The sequence below is a fragment of the Martes martes genome, assembly GCF_963455335.1.
Source record: "Martes martes genome assembly, chromosome: 15".
NCBI classification, from domain to species: Eukaryota; Metazoa; Chordata; class Mammalia; order Carnivora; family Mustelidae; genus Martes; species Martes martes.
Window position 1 is genome coordinate 47,020,132 of NC_137903.1, and position 24,101 is coordinate 47,044,232.

Here is a 24,101-nt window from a genome sequence, read left to right on the forward strand (position 1 = left end):
CGCTGGACTTTTTGGAATCACTAATACATCATGACACCTTCCACCATGTGGATAGCATGAAACTAAGAATAGCGGTTCTCCAGGTTAGGATGGTTACTTTCACATTTGGGGTATAGCACTGACCCAAGTGAAGACTTTTTCAGGTTTTAATGAATTAGCTTTCAACAGACGCTGAAATGCTGAATCTTCTCATCTTTCTGCCGAGCCAGTTGTCAAATCTGTTTTGAGAAGATGTTATCCTTACAAACCCTGTAGGTAGGAAGGTGGTTCTCTGTATGCCACGCTAACAATAGCATTGTTTTCTAGCTCAGTTTTCTACACCCAGAAGTGCCCTGGGCGTGATTCTGCTGCCTGAACTCCTAGGGAGCATGCTTTCCCCCTTTCCCTCTGCCACGTGTTGGACCAGGCCATATGTCACACACATAGTAGGTGTACAGTGATTACTTGCTACATGATGACTGGAAACATGGCTGGACCATAATGTATAGGCGGTAGTTCATACTTAATATATGAATAATGTACGAGAGCACACTTAGATCATCTCCTGTTATTCCTGAGATTCCGTGAATTGGTGAACAGGGATTTGTTATTCTGGCCTTCCTTATCCACACACACTTTTATTCTGTCTTTTGTCTCTCAATACCCTGGGGTACCTCCTGCACTACCAACCTTCATTCCAAGGAACATTCTTCCACACCACGGTCTCTTCTTTGTTTATTTAAATAGCGTTCTGCCTCCCTCTACAGTTAAAACTCCCTTTAATCCAGCTAGCAAGCATCTAATTCCATTCAATTCAATCCAATGGATAAATATCACCTGTCAAATGCTAAATCTTGGGAATACAGCAATAGGTAAGGTGGGTACTGCCCATCCTAGAGCTTAGTTAAGGAGGAAGCAGACTTGTTAAACAAATGATTAAATTGGTATAAGTACTATGAAAAAGATGACAGGGCATTCTGAAAATACATGCTAGCCCCATGCCAAAATTATTCTTATCACTCCTTGTGAGGTATATTTTGTTCTGGAAGAGCTTGAGGTTTTACCTACATTGTAGTGAAAAAACAAACAGAACTCCCCCCAAAATAACTAATTATGGAAAGAGTTCATCTCTTTTCATCTTCAGTTCTCTCCCAAAGTCAAAATTTTTGACTTCAAGTAAAAGATGTGTTTTCTCTTTATATTACTTGTTCGCATGTAGAACATGGTATTATACATTTCAAATATTTGTTTTAATGCACACAATAGTAAATGGAATTAGACTACATGAAATGACTATTATAACAATAATCTATAGATTGGATCATTTGAAAAGACTTTGAAATAGCATAAAGTAGTATAAATATCATGCTTTTCCATTAAACTGGTATTTATCAAGAGCTTTAACTCTTGAAAAAACTTAAAAATCTACTTATCAGGGTGCCTGGGTGGCTCAGTGGGTTAAGCCTCTGCCTTCGGCTCAGGATCTCTGCTCAGCAGGGAGCCTGCTTCTCCCTCTCCTTCTGCCTGCCTCTCTGCCTACTTGAAATCTCTCTGTCAAATAAATAAATAAAAATCTTAAAAAAAATCTACTTATCAATTGGTTGTATGATTTTGTTAATGAATAGTGTTTTACAAGTGGAAATTTTCATCTTTTAGATAGATAAGAAACAAAATAATTTAAATTTAACATGCTTAAGGTAAGAGTAAACCTAGGTAAATTACAAAACAGAAATATGAAATACAACGAAGTTTTTACAAATTTTATCCCCGTAGCAAGTGATTCTAAGAATTACACTTACTTACTAAATATTTATCGTCACTTATTTCCCAACTATGGAACGTTTACGTACCCAGGACCTTCAGGATAAAGTGTTTGTTGACTTCTCCAGCTTCATTTGAGGCAATGCAGATGTACCTTCCCGAATCTTCAGTCTCTGCTTTGTCGAGCTGAAGAACCATTCCTTGAGTGCTTATTGTCAGACGGGTATTAGGACCCAGAGGCTGGCCATCTCTAAGCCAGGACATCCTGGGAGTTGGGGTTCCATCTGTAAAGCACGTCATGGAGGTAGAACTACCCTTGACTATTGTGATCTCCTCTGTTCCCATTGCATTGTCCAGATTTGGTGGCACTACACAGAAAACAAAATGGGTAAAATTTACACATCTATTCTAATTTGAGACCAATTTAGATTAAAATTTTTTTTAATGGTTCAGGTAGTTCTATAGTGTTTCTACGATTTATTTTAAAATGCAGAATTTAAGATAGCATATAAATAATCGCCGACTATTTTATAAAAACAGGTATTAGATAGGCTCATTATTAACCTTCCAAAATATTAGCAATAAAACCTCAGGATGGTTTTCTTGTAGAGCATATAAAATTTAAACGAGTTTTAAGTTTTGGCCATTTTTTAACTTTTTAGGTTTGTCTCTTTAATTTGTTACAATGTATATTATAGTTTCAGAAGTATATTTTCAACTGTTGTATGTAGGATAAAGAAGATAATACCAGTTTCTAGAGTAAGTTTTATATAATCCAAAAAATTAATTTGTAGACTATAGTAAATAGTTACTTAACTGTTCTGAGATGTTCTTGGGGATTTAGAAATTTGGACCAGTAAACCTTAATATTTCAGAAATGGAATGTTTTCAGTTCTCTGTCTACACACACACACAAACATATATATATACACATATTCATGCATATTTTAAATACTCAAAAGGAGCCACTAATATTATTAGAAAATAGTCTGAACTTTCTCTTTGTATGAAAAGACTGGTCCGTGCATCTGGATTGAAAGGCTATTTTTAAAAATTTAGATTTGACTTAAGGCAAAACTCTAGGTTAGAAGAGTATTTTGAACAGATAGTATGTTCCAATACATATGGACCCTTTGGGAGAACACACATCGTTTCCTAGTTAGCAAGATTCTATTTTTCACTAGTTCTTTCTGACAAGTCAATATCTAAATATAAGCCTGTTGCTTAATATTGTAAAGTACTAGGATCATCTTGGAGACATACCAAGAACTCGAAGACTATAATGCTTATTATCCACCCCAGCTCTGTTGGAGGCCACACAGGTGTACATGGCAACATCAGACACCTGAGCTCTCACAATCCTGAAAAACAGTTTGACCCAATAATTCACAATTTAATCCCATTCAACATACACAAAGAAAATATTTCTGATTTATACACAGATTATGACTAATGCTGGGAAACTTTAGTTACAAAGTGTGCAACGATGCATCAAAAATACAGATGCCTGCAACGCAATTTGTTCCACAAAGTTGATTAGGCACAGAGAGCAAGCCATTAAAAACAGAACATAATTTAAGAGTGAATATTTTTCTAATATCCCTTAATAAAGAAGGATGCTAACATGAAAATCACATGACTGTAGTACACAGCTTCCCATCACTTTGCCACAGAAAGTTTTCTCTTGGAAATTCATATGGGATAGATACATCTGCTTACGAAAGACCTATTTTATACAAATTTACTAAAATATGAGCATTTAAATAAGAAAAAAAATTCCATTTTACAGTTGTTTCCTCTCTCTTCTAAAAAGATACTGAAAGGGAAAAATAAACAAACAATAGTAAAAATTTAGGAAAACACATTTCTTAAGCACCATTTAGATAAAGTTAAAGCCTACAAGCACAGTGACTTTGTCAGTTTAGCAAATCACACATAATAAAAGCTGACCTGATAACCTGCCCTCCTGATAGCAACCGGATGTGGGAGGAGAGAGGCAGAGGAAGTCCATTCCTCAGCCAGTTTATCTGTGGTGGCGGGGTCCCTGTGGCTCTGCATTCAATATTTATGGAAGTATCCACCAAAGCCATTAGCTTCTCTGCTTCTTCTTTATTACCCCTAATTGCAGGTGGAACTAAGATCGTGCAGAAAATGAGAGAGGGAGAGAAAGAGAAGGGGTGGGGTGTGCGTTACTAGTTCAAATCATTTCAACTACAGTTGCCCATACTGCTGCTTTTTACCCCAAAAGCAAACAGCCCTGACATCAGATTTTCAAACTAGATGCTTCAGGCACCTACTGCTGGACCTTCATTTCTACTGATAGGTTCCTAAGGTAGCAAAATCCGAAGACAGTGAGATTTCATATTTACCATAGACATTCAAGTTAAAAATTCGGTCTTCTTCTCCAGCAGGGTTAGTAGCGACGCATGTGTATTTCCCCACGTTAGAAGGGAGAGCTCCATAAATGTTTAATGTACTACCATCCGCAGTCACCCTATAGGAAACAATTGTAATAAAGGCACTGAGATGATTCATGAGAAGCTAAGAGCTGGAAAACTTCCTCTGGGTTACTGTGCTCTTTAGAGAAATATCACCATAAAATGCATCTTCACCTTAAATATATAATGGTTCATATCTTTTTCACAAAGTACATGGAAGTCTGTTAAAGTCAGAGCTAGTAAAACTGATGGAGATTTCAGGCAGTCAACTAAAATTCTACAGAACCAGATAAAATTCATGTTTTATAACCACTTCCTTACAAGAAAAATGGGAAATGAATGAAATCAGGTTGGAACTTCCCTTTCCAAATCAAAGATGTGTTTTTCTCAAAGTTAGAATACTATTTCCTTAGTTACCAATATAAGGTTTGGATTAAATGAAAATTATTCAAAAATTCTGGTATGAAATTTGAAGAATGTTATAATGAGAAACTAAAAGACATTCTATATTAAAAACTAACTATAAATGACTTAGTAATATTTTTAATGAGAATAGGATAGCTTACTTAAACTGTGACAACTCAGTATTATGTACACGTATATTTTGCAAAAATTTTTCCACAAATTGCTAGCGCTTTTCCCTTGAATTACATAATAGTAAATAACTATACAGTTAGATGATCAAGATATTTAAATTAAGATTATTGCATTATTGATTCCCTTCACAAGCTATTAATTATCAAACAAAATTTTCTATGTTTTAAAAAGAGATTAAATGGCTTTCTACAGTTATTCCTACAATAGTGATTTTTTATACAATAATGATTTTATTAGCATCCTCCAATGTCAAAACTAAACACTCCATTTCTACCATATCATGTTATTAAATATGATTTATTGTTGAAAGTATCAAAAAGCCCTTACTATATTGTTATTCCATCTCTACATAGTTTGTTGTATGGGTAACAAGTATCAGCAGAAAATGGGATTTGGACAAATCACTAAAAGGAATGAACTAGGTTATGGTGATATTGTCTCTTTTTTCAAAATGAGCCAAGCACTCATTCACTCACTGATGTTGATGGATATGGAAAACCTACACACACACACACACACACACACACACACACACACACACATATGTGCACACACATGTACACACACACTTTTGAGAAACTAAGGAGAATTTCTGTGTCCAACTCTAAAAAATTTTATCTTTTTTCTTTCTGAATACAATGAATTTGGTATTACTCATGTGAAATTTGAAGCATAAAGCATCGTAGAGTACCTTAAAATTAATGATGCACCACCTGGCTCCCCCAACCTCCCACTCCCGCCCCTTCAAAACCCTCAAATTGTTTTTCAGAGTCCATAGTCTCTCATGGCTCACCTCCCCCTCCAATTTCCCTCAACTCCCATCTCCTCTCCATCTCCCTATGTCCTCCATGTTATTTGTTATGCTCCACAAATAAATGAAACCATATGATACTTGACTCTCTCTGCTTGACTTATTTCACTCAAATCATACCTGATTCTTTCTGTTTCACTCCTGTTTAAGGGCTTTCCATCTTTAAGCCACTGAATAAGTGGGGTGGGAATGCCATTTGCATTGCAGGCCAGCTCAACGTTTTCCCCCTGAAGAACGCTGACTTCACTTGGAATTTCAGCACCAGCAATACTTGGAGGAACTTTGGGGAAATTATTAAGATTTTCATTAATGAGGCACGGAGTTATAAATTCTAACAAACAAAACAGAATCATAGAACAATATGCCATTTTTTTCTGTTTTTCCTAGATTGTGGTTCAAGATCTAATCATTATTACCCTATAAATTACTTTTTAAATGAGGAAAAGATCAAGAAATCGGTTCAATATTCTCATTTTATTTGTAATTTGATACAATTATTTAGTCATATGGGCTAGTGACAAATCTACTTCATGGGGGCTCTTCTTGGCCAAATGAATCACTTTAAGATTAAATCCTCAATATAGTTCAGGAGAATGTTTTTCTAAATCTTGCCATCAATGTCTGTGAAAAATATTGAAATTGGTTGTTTCTCTCTTCATAAGGCAATTTAAATATTGTTTATTCTGAACAATGGATAGGCTTATTGTATATTTCAAGATCTAATCATTTCTATACTCTTTCTTGGCCATCTTTGTTTTTCACTTTAATTATTTGATTGAGAATAATGTATAATAAAAATACTGACAATGGTTTCAAGCAGAAACATAGTTGAATTCCTCTTCTAAATAACTATGGTAGTGTGCTGGAGGTAGTTCATACCAGCACACAAGACCCAGTTTTACACATCTTCCCTACTCGCCATCTTCACTGACATCACACTGGGAGCTTGAAGTGGGACACAGTCAGGACGTTTATACAATAGAAACTAGCAAATGATTGGCTACAAGTCAGGACCTTTTTGTCTGCAGTCAGTTGTTAAATATTTACCAGCACACCAATTTACAGCCTCTCCAAATCTCCTTTTAGTCATCCAGAATAATAATAATTGTACCAAATTTGTAGAATTTAGAGTTACTAAATTAGTCTAACCAGTGAGAGTTTTAATGAGACATACTGTAACGAGTAGCTAATATATGACAGGCCCCAAACACAACTTTCTATTCCTGAGACATGATAACATATACAGTCTGGTAAAATTTTTGGTCATACCACATTCTCCATGATTAGTACTTACTTTTTATTAATGCATTAAATGAAACTAAACCAATCTCTGAATAGTTATTTTTCCCTTTTTGCTTTTGAAATCTCAAAGAATCACTAATCAGAGAAACCACCGATACCCATAAACTTATTTCAATTTTTCTGTAATTTTAATTTTTAGGTGCTGGATTTTAATCTTATTTTGCAACATATATATTTATCAAATCATTACATTGTGCACCTTAAACTTATACAATGTTATATGTCAATAATATCTTAATAAAATGGAAAAAATAATATTTTTGAAGTTAGCTTTAGCAGAGCTCAAAACAGTTATTTCTATAATTTATGAGAAATTCTTTTCATAGTACCTGTAATAAAATTAGAGAAAACTAGCATTTAACTTAGTTTCAAGTTAGACTTCCATTTCAATTTAAACATCAGGCAAAAAAAGTTAACAATCAGATTTACTGAAAATCAAAAGTATGCAAATTCTTCCTCCAGTGCTCAGTATTATGCTGGAACGTTGTAGGTGTTAATTAAGTTAATTAAGTGTTGGATGAACTAGTTCTCCTTATTCTCACCCCAAAATAGTGTAAGATTCATGCTTATTTGAAATTTACCCAGTCCCTGACCTGTAGTTAGAACACATTACAGTTCTTCATGAGTTAAATCTTACTTACATAAACATGAACAGATCTATAGGCTTAGCTCAAAATAAGTTATACCAGATTAAAATAAGTAAGTAATTCAATAGAATATGTACTATTAGAAAGCAATCATTTCAATAAACATGAAGAATGGAGATTATGAAATTTCTATTATTCTTTTTTCCACAGTATGACCATTTTCATGAAAATATAAATCTACTGATAAATGTAGAACCAAAAATTGATAATATTTTTTGTGTATCTAAAGGTATTTTGTAAGTCACATCATTAAGCTATAAACCCTAAGCTTAGACAGTGTTTATATCTCCATAAAACTGGAAAAAAATTCCAAAAAATACAAAACAAAGGTATTTTGAATCAATTATAAATGAACTCTTTTTTTGCCTAAGATTTTATTGCTTCACTTGGGAGAGAAGAAGATAGCGAGAGAGAGCAGAGCTGGAGGGAAAGGAGGAGAGAGAAGCAGGCTCCCTGCTCAGGGATGGGGGGCTAGATCCCCAGACCCTGGGATCATGACCCAAGCTGAAGGCAGACACCTAACTGACTGAGCCATTCAGGTACCCCTATAAATCATCTCTAGATGTAGCCTAATTATGTACTATAGATAGGATATAATAAAGAAACTGAAGGTAGATCAGAGTATACACCACATACCTTGTAGGGTTTAAAAAAACTAATGAATCCTTGAACACTACATCAAAAACTAATGATATACTATATATATTGGCTAACTGAACATAATAAAAGGAATAATATTTAAAAAGATTTTTTTAAGTAAGCTCTATGCCCAGGGTGGGGCTGAACTCATAACCCTGATATAGAGTCACATGCTCTACTGGTTTAGCCAGCCAGGCCCACCCCATACCCCACTTACCTTGAATTGAAAGAATGTAATTTTTCTGTGCTTTTCCCTCCATATTTGATGCAATGCATGTATAGTTTCCATTATCTGAATGCTGAGACCGAGCAATCTGGAGTTTGCTACCTCCAGACAAAATATGTACTTCAAGTGAGTCAGAATTTTCTAGAGGGGCCAACAAAGCAAAACAAAACATAAAAAGCTTTTCTTTTTAACAATTCTACAATTCACCATAATATACACTATTTTTTTTAAAGATTTACTTATCTGAGAGAGACAGAGTGCGCATGTGCCTACGAGTGGGGGGAGGGGCAGAGGAAGAGGGAGAGCTGAGCGTGGAGCCCCACATGCGGCTCAATCTCAGAACTCTCAGACCGTGACCTTAGCTTAAATCAACTTAAATCAGGAGTCGGCCACTCAGACGACTCAGCCACCCAGGTGCCCCAATATATCCTATTTTATGTAATAAATACGTTTCTTAACAGTTGGTCCTTTGTACTTTCATTTTAAATGAGAGTCTTTGAAAAAGGAAATAAGAAAAAAATCTCTATGTAATGAATAACCATCTTATGCGTCCATTCTGTAAGTTTATATTTTAGTCCATTAGGCATTTTGGACCAGACACAGCTAAAAGCATAGTACTGAAAATGTGCTAGTTTCTTAATCTAATGAATTAAAAGCAAAAGAAAACAAAAGTGAAAGATGCACGACTATATTACCTATGGGCTTGTGGTTCTTTAACCATGCTATCGTGGGAGGCGGGATTCCCGTGGCGTCACACGTCAAGGTCACAGGATTGCTGATTGTCTCGACAACCCCTTCATGTTCAGGCCCTTCGATACTGGGTGGCACTGTGAAAAGATGGAAGAAAACCACATGTCCTCATTAAGCTAATTCAGGACACTTTCTCATTTGCATATCTGGGGGAAAAAGAGTTGTATTAGAGGCAGATGCTCACCATATACATTGAGGTGGAAATTTTTATCATCCCGTCCTGCTACATTTATAGCTCTACATACATACTGGCCTGTGTCAGACACCTAAAAGAAAAAGATACTATTGTATGTGCTCCATTAAGTTACAGATGACCAATCACACTGTTCCAGGGTAGATTAAATCATCAGTCATCTTTATGCTCCAATGCCCCAATCTAATCGCCTTCTACAATCCTTTTTTTTTTTAATATAAAAAAAAAAACAAGGTCAATAGCATTGATGATGATGTTTTTAAATAAAACTCATTTCTCACTGTAGTAAAGGAAAGATGCAACTACAAATTCTTTCTTCCATAATCCCGAGTTATGACACACAAAAAAGAATAAAAGATGCACCTCGGCTTTCTGGATGTGCAGCATCTGTCCATCTGCTAAAATCTCCAAGTGAGTAGACTCTGTTATCATCTGCCCATTCTTATACCAGGTGATGACTGGAGGGGGGACAGCATTTGACTCACACTCCAGTGACACTGAGGTCCCCTCTCTTACAGTAACTACAGAAAGAGATTCACTGCCGTGATCTTTAATGCTTGGGGGCACTGAGGGAGGGAAACAAGAACAGAAGGATGTCTTTTTCATTAAGATGCTCCGACAGAAAGTATCTAATACCAGTTTAAAAAGGAAAGACTTCTATGAGGAGAGTAAAGACAAACCATAAACAGTCAGGAAAACTTTTTTCTTGCTTTCACCAGCTTGGTTGATCGCTATACAAGTGTATTCGCCACCATCCGATACCTTGGCCCGAATAATCTGCAGAGTTCGACCACCTGTGGGCAAATACAATGCAAATTGAAGAGTGGCATAGAGCTTGTTTTAATAACTTTAAAAAAAATTTTTTTAAAGAGTTTTATTTATTTATTTGTCAGAGAGAGAACAGAAGCTCAGAGAGCTGCAGGCAGAACAGGCAGAGCAGGCAGATGGAGAAGCAGGCTCCCCGGTGAGCAGGGAGCCTGATGTGGGACGTGATCCCAGGAATGACCTGATCCAAAGGCAGATGCTCAATCAACTGGGACACCTAGGTGTCCCTGTTTTAATAACTTTTTTATCAATAAGATAAACAGCAAAATGTACCCTTTCTCTTACAGTAAAATTTCCTATTCAAAATGAAAGAATTGAATTAAATTATCTTTGATCCTTCCTTTTCCATTCATAAATTTTTTTCTCTCCAGTAACCAAACATAGATAGTAAAACTATCTGATACAGGTTCTAGTGAGCAAACAGTAATTGTACTATAATCAAAATATGTTAACAAGTATTTTTTGGGTTTAAATCTCCCACAGTGTAGAAGTGATTGTCTATTGGTCTATTTATCTATCCTCAAGGAGCTTTAGGATTAATTAAAAACAACCAGTGATTTTATCTAATGAAAGCACTGTTTGATAGTCTATCACCCTCAAGGAATTACTAAGCAGTTTGTTCCTAAATGTCATAATTTCTTGAAAGTAAACCTTGCTACTGAACATTCCCACTGAAATAAAGCTATACAATCTTACCCTAATGGCCCCAAATGGATAAAGAGAAGCACTTCCTAATGTGAACACATAAGAGGAGTAAGACAAAAGTTTGGAAAGAGAGTTAAGTTGATGCCATTTGTACTGAGAAAACTGAGAAAGTTTTGTCCATCATTTAAGAGTAATAAGTTCCTTACCAGGTACAATAAGAGCATTTGTATTTAACTTGATAGGCTGTTCATTCTTGAGCCAGCTGAGATCCGGAGGTGGAAAACCAGAGACCTCACAGGTCAAAGAGATGAAATTGTTCACCACAACAGTGAGATTTTCAGGGTTAGGACCAATAACACTTGGAGGAACTATAATAGTAAATATATTAAAAATGAAATCTGATATTATCAGTAATACATATTTCAATTCATTAATATAAACCCAACCACTATAGCCTGCTAAAGCACTGAATTAATGATAGTTAATTATTTAGCAGTCTTAGAATTCACTAATGTCTTACCAAACTCATTTCTATCAGTTTTTTTTCCTACTTGAAAGAGAACACTAGAGTTTTCAAAGAAGAATTATTGTGCATTTTATTTTAAAATGTAGCTAGCAGTTCTTAAAATGGTTTTGTCAATGTATAAAGAAAAACTTAACAGCACTTTTTATTTAGTATATTTGAATATTCTTGTATTTAATATTACATCTTTATGGTTTTATCTTACTGCTTTTGGCAGCAGTAAAGTAGGAATTTAATTTTAGGGTATCTGTTTATCAACAAATTGTACAGGTTATTTTGACAAGGTAAATAAATGATATTCAAGATGAGCAGAAAATTTAAAAGAAATAAACAATGCTATGGTTTATTGTTGGAAAAAAAAAAAAAGAATTCCAAAAGCAAAAAGGGCAGCAAAAAAGTGGAGTAAAAAAAAAAAAAAACGAGATTAATGATGCAATGCCATTTATGCATATTAAAACATATACATATGAAACAATAGATTTTTAGAAGAACACAAAGACACAGAAGGGATAATGTACACATTTGAATGGTTTCCTATGAAAGAAGAGGGGAAACAGGAACAAGGAATATGCATAAAAATGAATGACTATATGAATGAATATTTTAATAAATAAAAGTGAAGATGGGTCTGTTCAAGGCAATGATGATACTGAGACATGAATTAAGGAACGCAATTAATATAACACTTTTTTATATTAAGACTGAGGTCTTAAAACAACATCAAAAACGAAAAGCAAAACTTCAAAAAGGCAAAATTTCTTTTACTATCACATGATTGTTTATTTTTCACCCACTAATTTTAATATTCATTCATTTATCAAACATTTATTAAGTATTTACTGTATTCTAGACATTATGCTAAGTGCTGATACAGTGTGAAAATGTAATAGACGTGGAGTCAATAGTTTGACAGTAATGACAAATGACTGAACTAAAAATAACAGCTAACATTTTTTTGAATGGGTATGCCATGCCAGGCACTATTCTGAACTCTACACACATACTATCACACATACACTTCACAGATACTATTGAATCCCCATACAACCTCATGTGTTAAATACAGTTCTTATCATATTACAGATGAGGAAGCTGACACATAAAAAAGTTGGCATCTTGCCTAAGGTTTCACAAGTAGCTACTGGAAGAGGAGATCCATAGACTGTTGTCAGGCTCTAGACTGTTGTCTAGTCCTTACTCTTAGCTGCTGTTCTATACTAGTAAGTACAAGTAGGATGAGTGTTAATCAGAAGAACAGGGTGACAACAGGGAACCAACCTAATCTGCAGATCAGGAGGAGGAAGTGATGTTGAAGAAGATACTGAAATATGAGCAGGAATAAGTTAAGTGGAAGACAGAAAACGGGTACTTCCCGAAAGAAGGCATAACATACAAAAAGGCCCAAATGGAGAAAAGAACACAGCATTAGAAGGCTGGCATAACCAGAGTTTGAAGAACAAGTTTAGGAGAGATGGACAGAGAATTAAAGGAGTAAGCAAAGGTAAGATCTTATAAGGTCTTTGGGACCCATTCACTAAGAACGCTGAAATGTGGCCTCGGGAATGCGAAGTTGAAGAGTGGTTTAATCAAAAATTAATGTAAGAGATATCAATCTGGCTACAGTGGAGAGAACTAATTAAAAGGCTTAAAGGGATTCAGGAAGTCCAGTGAGACTACTGCTGTAATCTGTATAACAGATTATGGTAGCTATGCCTACGATGGTATTAAAAAGGATCAAGAAAAGTGAATGGATCCCAGCATATTTTGTAGATAGAATCTTTAGGATTTGATGTTTGGGGGGTAAAACTTAAGGAGGAAGAGAAGGAGTTAGGGATGAAAACAATCTTTCTGACTTGAACAATAGGTAGATGGTGATTCCGTTTACTGAGACAAAATCATTGGAGGAGGAAGACATTTTTGGGAAAAGATAATGAACTCAGTTATATACACATTGTCTTAGAGTGTCTGCTAGACATTTGTTTCAGCAAAATGTAGATTTTTTTAATTTTGTTTTTGTTTTTTTTTAAGATTTTATTTATTTATTTGACAGACAGAGATCGCAAGTAGACAGAGAGACAGGCAGAGAGAGAGAGAGGGAAGCAGGCTGCCCACCGAGCAGAGAGCCCGATATGGGGCTCGATCCCAGGACCCCGGGATCATGACCTGAGCTGAAGGCAGAGGCTTTAACCCACTGAGCCACCCAGGTGCCCCAAAATGTAGATATTTGGATAGAAGAGTCTGGATTTCTTGAGGGAGCTGTGACTAAAAACAAAAACTTTGAAACTATTTGTACATAGATAGTATCTGAAATTTGAAAATCCATACGATCACCTAAGATGTGAGCAGGAACAGAACAAAGTCTAGAGCTTGAAAAACTGAAGTGTAATAATCAAGTAGAGAAGGAGGAACCAACAAAGTCAGCCAGGAATGAGAGACTGGGAAGGCAAGATAGAAATAAAGGGTGTAGGTGTCACAAAAGCCAAAGGAAGAGAATTTCTGAAAATGATCATGGCAAAGATGTCAAATGCACAGAAGAAAGAAAGATAAAGCCTAGAAAGTGCCTCTTGGACTTTAAAAGGATGCTCTTTGGTGAATTCAGTGAGCAGATTCACTGGTGATGTGGAGGTGAAATCTGGAACACAGTGGTGGAAAGAGTGAGTGGGAGTGAGGAAATCAGACATTAAATATATACAGTTAGTGGAGAAATTTGCTTTGAAATTGGGTATAAAGTGAGGGAGGTAGCTGAAGGGAAAGTTTAGGTCTTAGGAAGACCTTTTTTGGTTGTGGTTTAAAAAGGGAAGAGAAATTTAAGTGCTATTGGGAAGGATCCAAGAAAGAGTGAGAATTTCACATTCAAAAGGAAGAGAGGAGATGGTACAAGATTTTTGAGGAGGCAGTGATCAGGGATCTAGAGTCAAATTATTGGCCTTTGGAAGGTAGAGGAATGCTTCCATCTTCTTTTGTAACAATGGGAAGGAAGAAATGGCAGTAACAGATGCTATTAGTATGCTTGATTTGATGGTAGGAATTTGAGGTGGTTTCCAGGATACACCTTCCCTTTTCCCTGTAAAACAGGAGGTGAGGGCATTTCCTGGAAGTGAGAGGGGGCTGTTATGGACTGAATATCCCTCCTTGCCCCCCCCCCCAATTCCTATACTGAAGCCTGGCCCCCCACTGTGGCTATATTTAGAGAGGGTGCCCTTAAGGAAGTAATTAAGCCTAAATGAGGTTGTAAGGGTGGAGCCCTGATCTTATAGGATCATTGTCCTTATAAAAAGAGAAACCAGAGAGTTCCCCTGCTTTTCTGGCCATGCAAGCTCAGTAAAAAGGCCTTATGAGGACAAAGTGGCCAAGTACAAGCCAGCAAGAGCCTTCACCAAAAACCAAACCCTGCAGGAACTTTGATTTTGAACTTCCCAGCCTCCAGCCAGTGAAAAAATACATTTCCGTTGTTAAAGTCATGCACTCTCTGGCATTTTGTTATGGCAGTCTGACCCCATGAACCCAAGGGTCATTCTGACATCCGAGGAGAGGGATGAAGGTATCAGTGAGTCACTAGGGACAGGAGGAGGAGCCCCAGGCAGTATGGAGTTCAAGATGGTATCTATGAATTTATGATGACACTGATGTTCCTGACTTCACAAGTTCCCCCAGCCATGGTTAGCCACCTAGGTGCAGGTATGGTCAGATACAGAATTTAGTAAGAAGCAATACAGCAAAACAGCTAAGTTAAAACTTCTGGAATCAGCCTTCCTAAATTATAATCCTGGTACTGTATTTGCAAGATCTGGAACTTTGGGGATGCATCTTAATCTCACTAGTCCTCAGCCTTTTCATATGTAACAGAGGTATCAAGAGGTACCAACACCTGGAGTTATTGAGACAATTCAGTGAAAATGCATACGTAAAAAAACTTGATACCTAGTAGGGATTGAGTGGACAATATGTTGTGTCTTTAGATGCAGAGCAGAACTTTTACTGAGCAAGACCAATAAGAAGACAAAGAGAGGTGTTGAAATGTTGTTCCGTGATAAATTAAGCTGGATGTGAAGGAGAGTGAAGACAAGAGAGCTGAAAACCCACCGGCCGGCAGACTGAAGGTCAGAGTCCAAAAGAAGCAAGCACTTGTAACGGGAGATAAGGAACAGTATGATTTCAAGGGAAAACAACTGAAATTATTTCTCCCTAAAATGAATTTTCTAATATGTAAGTATGGTCCCTGACCTCAGTTGGGAGTTAACCTGTGAATGAGGAAACTCCCTCCTAACTCCAGTCCTTAAGGGTAAACTCAAGTGGTTCCTCCATCTACCTGGAGAGGTAGAGGTGTTTTTGCTGTACTTTAGGAAGAGGCAACTGATATGAAAAAACCCCAAATATTTATTTAGCGACAACTGTGACTGTAGATGGGTCCAGGGAGACCAAGATCTGTAAGAAATGACCATTTCCCTACAACATCTATAATAAAGTTATAGGATGGGGGTGAAGATAGGGACATATAAAGATAAACTAATACAAGGCAACTTACAGACTTCCTAAACCGGGGCTTTTGATCACATAATAGAGGAAAAATTAAGTCTGCCTTGGGTCAGAAAAAATATTCAACACTTTTATTTTCAACATGTATTCTACTGCACTTTACAGATTAGAATGTGTGCTCTCATGATCATCACACTTGTTTATTTCTTCCTGAGAATTCATAAAACACTGCTTCTGGTTTGGTCAGACTTACTCATTTAAAAAGACTTGAAGATATTATACCATTTGAATGGTTTCCTATGAAAGGAGAGGGGGAACAGGAGCAAGAAATGGGCATAAAAATGAATGATTACATGAATGAATATTTTAATAAATGAAAGTAAAGATGGGTCTTGTTCAGGCCAATTATGATAGTGAGACATGAACTAAGGAGTGCAATTGATGTAACATTCTATTATATTAAGACTGAGGTCTTAAAACAACATCAAAAACAAAACCAAAACATGAAAAAGGCAAAATCTCTTACTATCACAGGGAATACAAAGATAAAAATGTTTCAAATGTCTGTTCCACAAACACCAGACATTGCTGGGCACCATTACTCCCTGCATATCATACCAAAAAAGGATATTCTTGATACTAAATAAGTCTTTTGAAGGGAGAAATTTTTCATGAGATGTCGTATTTCAGCTATTTCCAAAATGAGCCAGAATTTTGGATGTGTATCCCACATGTAAAGGGAGTCTTTTATAATGATTGTTCCCCATTTCTGATTTAGTATTTTCAAAACAGACGTGTATCACAAAACTAAAACTAGTCATTTGTGGTAGACATCCAGGTGCATTTTTTCTCCCTACATTTACCTAAATAGTATCTCAACAGCATTTTAGCAAAAAATTAGGATTCATGCAGTGTCTACCATATATCAAGAACTTAGTTTGATGAATGAATTAGGTGTAGTGGTAGTTTTTAGGAATTATTAAACTCCAAAAATGACTTTTTCTTCTCCAGGGAGTATACCTAATGGTACTAGAGGATGTAACTTGACATGAATTCTACCTTTGAGGACAGAAACTGGTTCCAATCAAGATTACTGGGTAAGTTTTTATGAGTAAAAGAACTATACTTGTTTCTAACTTTACATAAACATATAATTTGGGGGATTTGAAATTTTGATTTTTTTTTCATTTTCAGATATGTAGCAGTAACTACTCTCTCCTGAGGAACTGAAATAATATAAAAACAGGCTTCAATTATCATATGGTTTCACTTATTTGTGGAGCATAACAAATAACATGGAGGACATGGGAGATGGAGAGGAGAAGGGAGTTGAGGGAAATTGGAAGGGGAAGTGAACCATGAGAGACTACGGACTCTGAAAAACAACCTGAGGGTTTTGAAGGGACCGGGGATAGGAGGTTGAGGGAACCAGGTAATGGGTATTAGGGAGGCCATGTATTGCATGGAGCACTGGGTGTGGTGCAAAAACAATGAATACTGATACGCTGAAAATTAAAAAATAAATAAATTAATTAATTTTAAAAAAAAAGGCTTCCTAGAAGATTTGTACTTTACAATCCTACTATATGATGAGAAGAAAGACAGGATATTGAAAAAATGCAGGCTGCACACATTGTTCAAGTTAAAAGTACAAAATAAGTCTCCATAATCTAAAACACAGTTTTCCTGCTTTTTCAAGCATGCTCTAAGAAATGTTATTGGAACTGAGCTCTTACCATGAACATTGAGGTTAAAATATTTTTTGGCACTTCCAGCTGTGTTCTCAGCAATACACACATACCTGCCGATATCTGTTATTTGAGTGTTTAGAATCTAAGGGGAAAAATGAAGAAATTCCAACTGAAATTTTTAATAAAGCAACTTTTCATAATGAGCATTACATTTCAGACTAAACAACACATATTCTTTCTGGTTAGTACCAGATGAACACAAGACAAAGCAATTTCTGTATATAATAATGCTGATGCTAGCTTTTTTGGGTCAGGTCAAATATTTATAAAGATTTCCAATCAGAAAAGGTAATTTTAAACATATTTGTTAAATGCTGACTACAAAAATTTCCCCAATTATTTTTCCTCTTCCCTATCACACCCCTGGCAACATGACTTTGAAGCTCCTTGCATTTCAGAGGTGGAGTAAGATGCAGAATTCACGTTGGTCTTGTGTTGGCTCTGACCCGCACAATGCTATGAAAAGTGACAGTGTGTGCCATTTCAAACCCAAGCCTGAAGAGGTCTAGTGACTTTCCTCACTCTTTTGGAACTCAGCTACCACCATGTGAGAAAGCCAGGACTAGCCTGTTAGAAGGTAAGAGAATCACAGGGGGTCAAAATCAGCTCAGTTACTACGACAGAGGCCTGGATATGTGCCAAGAGCCCAGCCAAGACCAGCGGACCACTCACTCAATTCACAGCATGCAGACACACTTGAGACCAGAAGAATTACCCAGCCAGCTAGAAGACTTATGAACTAAATAAATGCTTATTGTTTTAGGTTATTGTCTTGGAGTACTTTATGCAGCAGTAATTAGCTAATAATAGCATTTATATTTATTTCATTAGGCAGAAATTTCTATCCATCTATATATCTTTTGGCCTAAGACACAGAAACATTTAAATATTTTGATAGAGGTTGTAGGGCATCTAATAGATACAATCACAATGTTTAGAAGATACTTTGAGAATTCAAGGTTATTTATAGGCACTAAAGCTGGTTTGTGTGTGTGTGTGTGTGTGTGTGTGTGTCTGTGTGTCTGTGTTTTTTAAAGACAGGAACATACCATAAGTATGTCCTGTGTTGGATACATCTGTTGCGCTTAGATTTTTGGGTTCACAGAATATCACTTATGTGGTCAAAAAATACGCTATTAAATTGTGTCCTAACAAAAGAGTTGGTGTTATTTCTATAAATAAATGTCTTTCTATAAATTTATTCTATAAATAAATGTCTTCTCTTATGACATTGAAGAAAAAAATATAGACATGGTCATTAGTGAACAACAATTCAGGATATTTATGTGGTTTCCATTATTTATTATCAATTCTTTAGTAATACAGGGGAAGTTTTAATCTGCAGCGAACCCAATGCCACCTAGGATTTTACCATCAGAACTATGCAGTGGAAAGGATTATACTAATTATAATGTGGCTTCTATCCCAAAGGACATCTTGTAGCAAATTTAGTGTGCATGTGTTGAATGCACAATTTTTATAAGAATTCACACAGAAATGTTAGCAGTGGTCACCTCTGAAAGACAAATGCCCTATGATTTCACTCATATGTGGAATTTAAGAAACAATACAAATGATCATAGTGGAAAAAAGACAGAGGCAAACCAAGAAACAGACTCTTAACTATAGAGAATAAACTGATGGTTACCAGAAGGAGGGGTGGTGGGGGGATGGGTGAAACTGATGATGGGGATTAAGGTGTGCACTTGTGATGAGCACTGGCTGATGTATGGAAGTGTTGAATCACTCTATTGCACACCCAAAACTAATATAACACTGTCTGTCAACTAACTGGAATTTAAATAAAAACTTTAAAACAAAACAAAACAGTGGTCACCTCTGGTAGGGGGAATAAAATAAAGAATTTTATATTCTTCTTACAGTTAGTTATTTTTACAAATATAATATTTATAAACCAATAAAAATTACTTTTTAAAGTAAAAACGACTTAGGAAATACAAAGTCAAATAGCTATTTTAAAATAAGATTTTTTTACTTTTACCTGCAGAATTCTTCCATTAGATAGGAACTTATGATGCCCATCTTCTTGCAAAGGTTGCCCATCCTTTTGCCAGGAACTCCTTGGTGCCGGATTGCCACTGGATAAACACTCCATCAGTGTGCTCTTATTCACCAGCACGGTGACTTCTTCAGGGAGATCACTATTTGCTCCCTTAATAACTGGAGGCACTAATAGATGATTGCAACAAAGAGATAATGACAGGAAATAAGGTCTCTTCTTAATTATTCTACTTTTCTAACAGCTTTAAAAAGCATGGGATGATAATAGAAGAGCAAAGATGAAGACGAAACCAAGACTGTTGAATCACATTTTATACTAATTAATTGGGGTCGTGATAAAAATTGTGTGAATTTGGGTTTACCTACCCTGAACTAACCCCTTCTACAGTTTTCATTCCCATTTAGCTCAATCCCTAACCCTTCCCAATGTATCTGACCTTGCTTCTCTCTCAGCTCCTTGAACTATGTCTTCTGGGTTTTCAAGCATATGTCTAAGTAGCATTTGCATGAATGAATATTTAAGTCTACTTGGTCATCTAGACAAGCCAGATAAATCCCATCTTTAGAGTATATTTGGAATGTACAGCTTTGGTCTCATTTGCAAGGGAATTGTCTGGGCTGCTTAAATGTGTTTCCCCAGCCCCAGTATCAGTGGTATCAGCATCACCTGGGAACCTGTTTAGAGATGCAAATTTTGGGGCCCACTCAGATCTCCTCAATGGGCATCTCTAGAGGGCCCAAGAAATTTGTGTTTGAACAGAAGATCCTTATGTATCCTTATGTTTGAGAAGTCACATTCTAGATTTTTCTACACATATTCATTTTCATTTAAAACGGTACCATAGAATCCAGGTACATATCTATCTTATGTTAGACTAGTCAGTTATGAAAAATCACATATTATCCATAAAATTAAAAAAAAATGGAAATGTTACACAAACTAGAAACATATGTGTTGGCTGCTGTTATCAATGTAGAAATTCATTTTCAAAGTGAATAATCATTTTATTTTATTTGGAAAGCTTAGCTATTCTGTTTCACTCTCTTAAAATGTACCATATCTTTAGCAATCAGCAAAGACCATATATTAATGTACATGCAGTCCTATGGTATTTGGGTCTTTCGGAAACTAAGCTGGAAGTTTGTAAAGAAAATAATCAAGGCTACAAGGTACATAACAGAATTTCAATGTTATTTTAGATACAAATTTTCACAGTCAGGGTCACATGATTTTTACTATACTCTAGGTAACATAAAATATAACTCGAACTGTAGATTGTAGATAATAAACTTGAACTTCAGATTAAATGAGCCTATCACTAACCTCAATACCATGAAATCTCATCAAATGAAATGTTGGAACGTAAAGATTCAATGTTTTCCTCAACTTGTGCCTGGAACTGAACTATTAGGAGGGAACAGGAGGTGGTCTACAGGTCCAAGATCTGACCTGTATAGGCCCCCACCAAAGCTCTTTGGTCTGACCCACCCTCCCGCTGCCATGCCCCATCAGTGGGCTTATGCCACTCAGAATTATTCTCAGTAGAAAATGGTGGAGTAGCATGTAGGAGGTGAGCATCAAACATTGTGAAACATACCTAATGTAGACAGATTTTGGGGCCCAGATCATTTTTCTTGTTTTGTTCCACCTCTCTAAACTCATCTCTAACATGCTTTCCAACTTCCTCTTAATTAAAATGGCCTGAAGGGATGAACAACTACCCTTAACTACCCAATCCCTAAGTCTCATTTCAATTTAATTGATTCCCAGTCCCTCTCAAACCATATTATCTTGCTTCTTTATCAGATCCTTCTACTTTGGCCTAAACTAAACTATTTCCAAACTTAAGTCAAATTAAGTCAGGTGGTCTAAGGATAGTCCACTGTTCTTGGTGATGTTAGCACTGTTAATTAGTTAATTAATCATCTTCTCTTCCCTTTTTCTTCTCCTTATCACTATCTTATAGACTTTAAAATCTATGTTGATGCCCCATCCCACTCTGATTAGTTTCATCTCTACTCCATGTCTGTCAGCCCTACACAGCCATACCTTGGACCATTCAACATGAACACCTCTTTCTTTGGCAAGTTATAAGCTCCTTGAGGAAGAACTCATGTCTACTGTAGTCACTGCTGTATCCTCAGTGCCTAGCACAGGTTCCTGGTCCATAGTTTAGTAATCAATAGATAATTGTCAAATATATGAGTTTTGAACTCTAGTGTTTTCTTTCTTCTACCTCTTTTCAGGTTTCCTTCATAAGCTGCTCTTTGTTTGCACTGACAACTCTAGCCCTTCTACTCCTTCCCCACTTACAATCAGCCCATCAGCCTCCTTCCATCACTTTTCCTCTCACCCTGCCCAGACTTCACAGGGGTCATTTCAGTGACTGTCTTGCTGCACATTCTGTGGTCTTTCACCATCCAGCACTTCCACACTATATACCTTGTGGCACAACCCCGCCCCACCCAGATGGAGGACACTATTTTTTCTACCTCTGCCCCTCCTGGTTACTAGGAATGCTATAGAAGGAAGGGTGGCTTCAGGAAGGAAAAACTGAGCCAAATGGCTCCAACTTCAACAGCTGACTATCTGTCACATCCTCCATGATGGTGATCACTAAACTTGTCTGTTTTTCACAGGCCCAACCACCCCGCCACTGTTTGTCTTGCTCTCATACTAAACGAAAAGGACTAAGATACATTTGATATGCATTTCCATATTTCCCTCCTAACCATTTTGATGACTGGTAATTCATTTCCACGAAAGGCTAATTAACCCCTCTTGGTTCTTTGATTGCATTTTTCACCTGTTCTAAGACCTGGATCCATGAATTCCTGTATCTCTCCCATTCCCCCCACCCCTCCCACTTGAAAATTTAATTTGTCCCTTTCTATTGGATCATTTTCTTTGGTCTCTAAGCAAGCTCAAGTCTTTCTTAAATATGTTTCCTCAAACAAGCTGTCTGTCCTAAAACTCTACTCCATCTCTTCTGTCCTCTGCAAAATATCTTTTTTCTTTTTTAAAGATTTTATTTATTTATTTGACAGACAGAGATCACAAGCACGCAGAGAGAGAAGAGGAAACAGGCTCCCCAATGAGCAAAGAGCCTGATGAGCAGAGAGCCTGAGGTGGGGCTCGATACCAGGACCCTAGGATCATGACCTGAGCCGAAGGCAGAGGCTTTAAACCACTGAGCCACCCAGGCACCCCCCTCTGAAAAATATCTTAAGAGTACTTTATATGTGTTTCCTTTTCTTTCTGATTAGTTGTTCCAGATTTATCCTTTTGTCCTGTGGCTTTGAACCACACCATAGTATCTAAATTGATCTTCTGGATTTTATCAATGATTTCTCAGTTTTTAAGCCAAATGGACATTGCAGTTTTTATTTTCTTAAATTTGCTTTAGCATCCAATACTAGATCCACCTCTTGATAGCTTTTTCCATGCTTTGGATTCTTTGACATGGAATAGTACGTAGTTTACTGCTTTTCATGAACTTCTCAGATTGTTTCTCCTCTAACTCTGTATTCCTTTTCCTTTCTCCTACTTGTTAATGATCCCTCCATGAACTTGTTGGTTTTCTATTTTATCTATAATCCTTGCTGTTGGAAATCTCATGCCCTTGAATATTTGTGGATAACTCTCAAATCTACATTCTTAATTCAGCCTCTTTCCTGTGTTTAAGCTCTTGATTTTCAATGGCCCCTTCAATATCATCCCTAAGTATCTTGTAACATGCTAAATTCAACATGTCCAGAATAAAATTGACTTCCTTTTCCCCAAATAATGTTTTCCTAGGTCTTCTTCTTTTTTTTTTTTATTCTTGCCACCATTTTCTTAATCACTCAGAATAAAAATCTCAGTGTCATCTCATGCTCTGAGACAAGTACCTAATATTTCTATATTACTTTATAACTTCCTCTGGAAACACTTTCATGCTGATTGATTCCTATATATTCCCACCGCTACTTCTCTAGATCAATCTCTTCTAATGGAGGCAACTACTTGTTTCAGCTTCCAGCAACATCACCTCTCTTTTCCCTTAAAGGTACCATACTTCTTCCACTCTCAGTTCATGCATTCAGAGAACAACGTGGTCTAAGTGTAGGCACAGAAACTAGGCCTTAAAACAGGCCACTTAGCTTCTATAATTGGTTCAGGGATAGAACTGTGGTTCATGCTTGGCCAATTAAAGCCATGAAAATCCAATCTAGGACTTCAGTTTTAAGTAGTAAAAAAAAGCTTTTATTTGCATATGAAATTAGAAGGATGTAAGACAAGAGCCACTGTGGACCAACTTGTCATTCCAGGGGATCCCCCATCTGAGAGTGATGCTAATAATAGAGAAGAAACCAAGAGAAAGAGGAAGGTTAAGTCTGCTTGGCCTCTTTGAGCCACAGAAGTCAGGTATGACTGTAGCCAGCTTACCCTGGGCCTCAAGGTTCATGAGTCAATGGATTCTCTTTTTTTTAGTTTAAGCCAGTTTGTTATCTGATATTTCAAGAGTCCTATCTA

The 24,101-nt window shown here is 36.5% G+C and overlaps 1 protein-coding gene across 1 annotated transcript in view; it reads right to left on the reverse strand.

Annotated features, from left to right (window-relative positions):
* Positions 1 to 24,101, reverse strand: part of HMCN1 (hemicentin 1) — a 473,045-nt gene that overhangs the window by 86,479 nt on the left and 362,465 nt on the right. The window contains exons 56-68 of the mRNA XM_080824786.1: positions 19,566 to 19,753; positions 17,549 to 17,645; positions 11,020 to 11,181; positions 10,024 to 10,137; positions 9,707 to 9,909; positions 9,335 to 9,416; positions 9,096 to 9,227; positions 8,392 to 8,541; positions 5,707 to 5,866; positions 4,110 to 4,234; positions 3,691 to 3,874; positions 3,004 to 3,101; positions 1,830 to 2,108 (exon numbers count right to left, since the gene is read on the reverse strand). Of these exons, the coding sequence (XP_080680912.1) occupies positions 1,830 to 2,108; positions 3,004 to 3,101; positions 3,691 to 3,874; positions 4,110 to 4,234; positions 5,707 to 5,866; positions 8,392 to 8,541; positions 9,096 to 9,227; positions 9,335 to 9,416; positions 9,707 to 9,909; positions 10,024 to 10,137; positions 11,020 to 11,181; positions 17,549 to 17,645; positions 19,566 to 19,753 (1,974 nt within the window). The remainder of the gene's footprint in view (positions 1 to 1,829; positions 2,109 to 3,003; positions 3,102 to 3,690; positions 3,875 to 4,109; positions 4,235 to 5,706; positions 5,867 to 8,391; positions 8,542 to 9,095; positions 9,228 to 9,334; positions 9,417 to 9,706; positions 9,910 to 10,023; positions 10,138 to 11,019; positions 11,182 to 17,548; positions 17,646 to 19,565; positions 19,754 to 24,101) is intronic.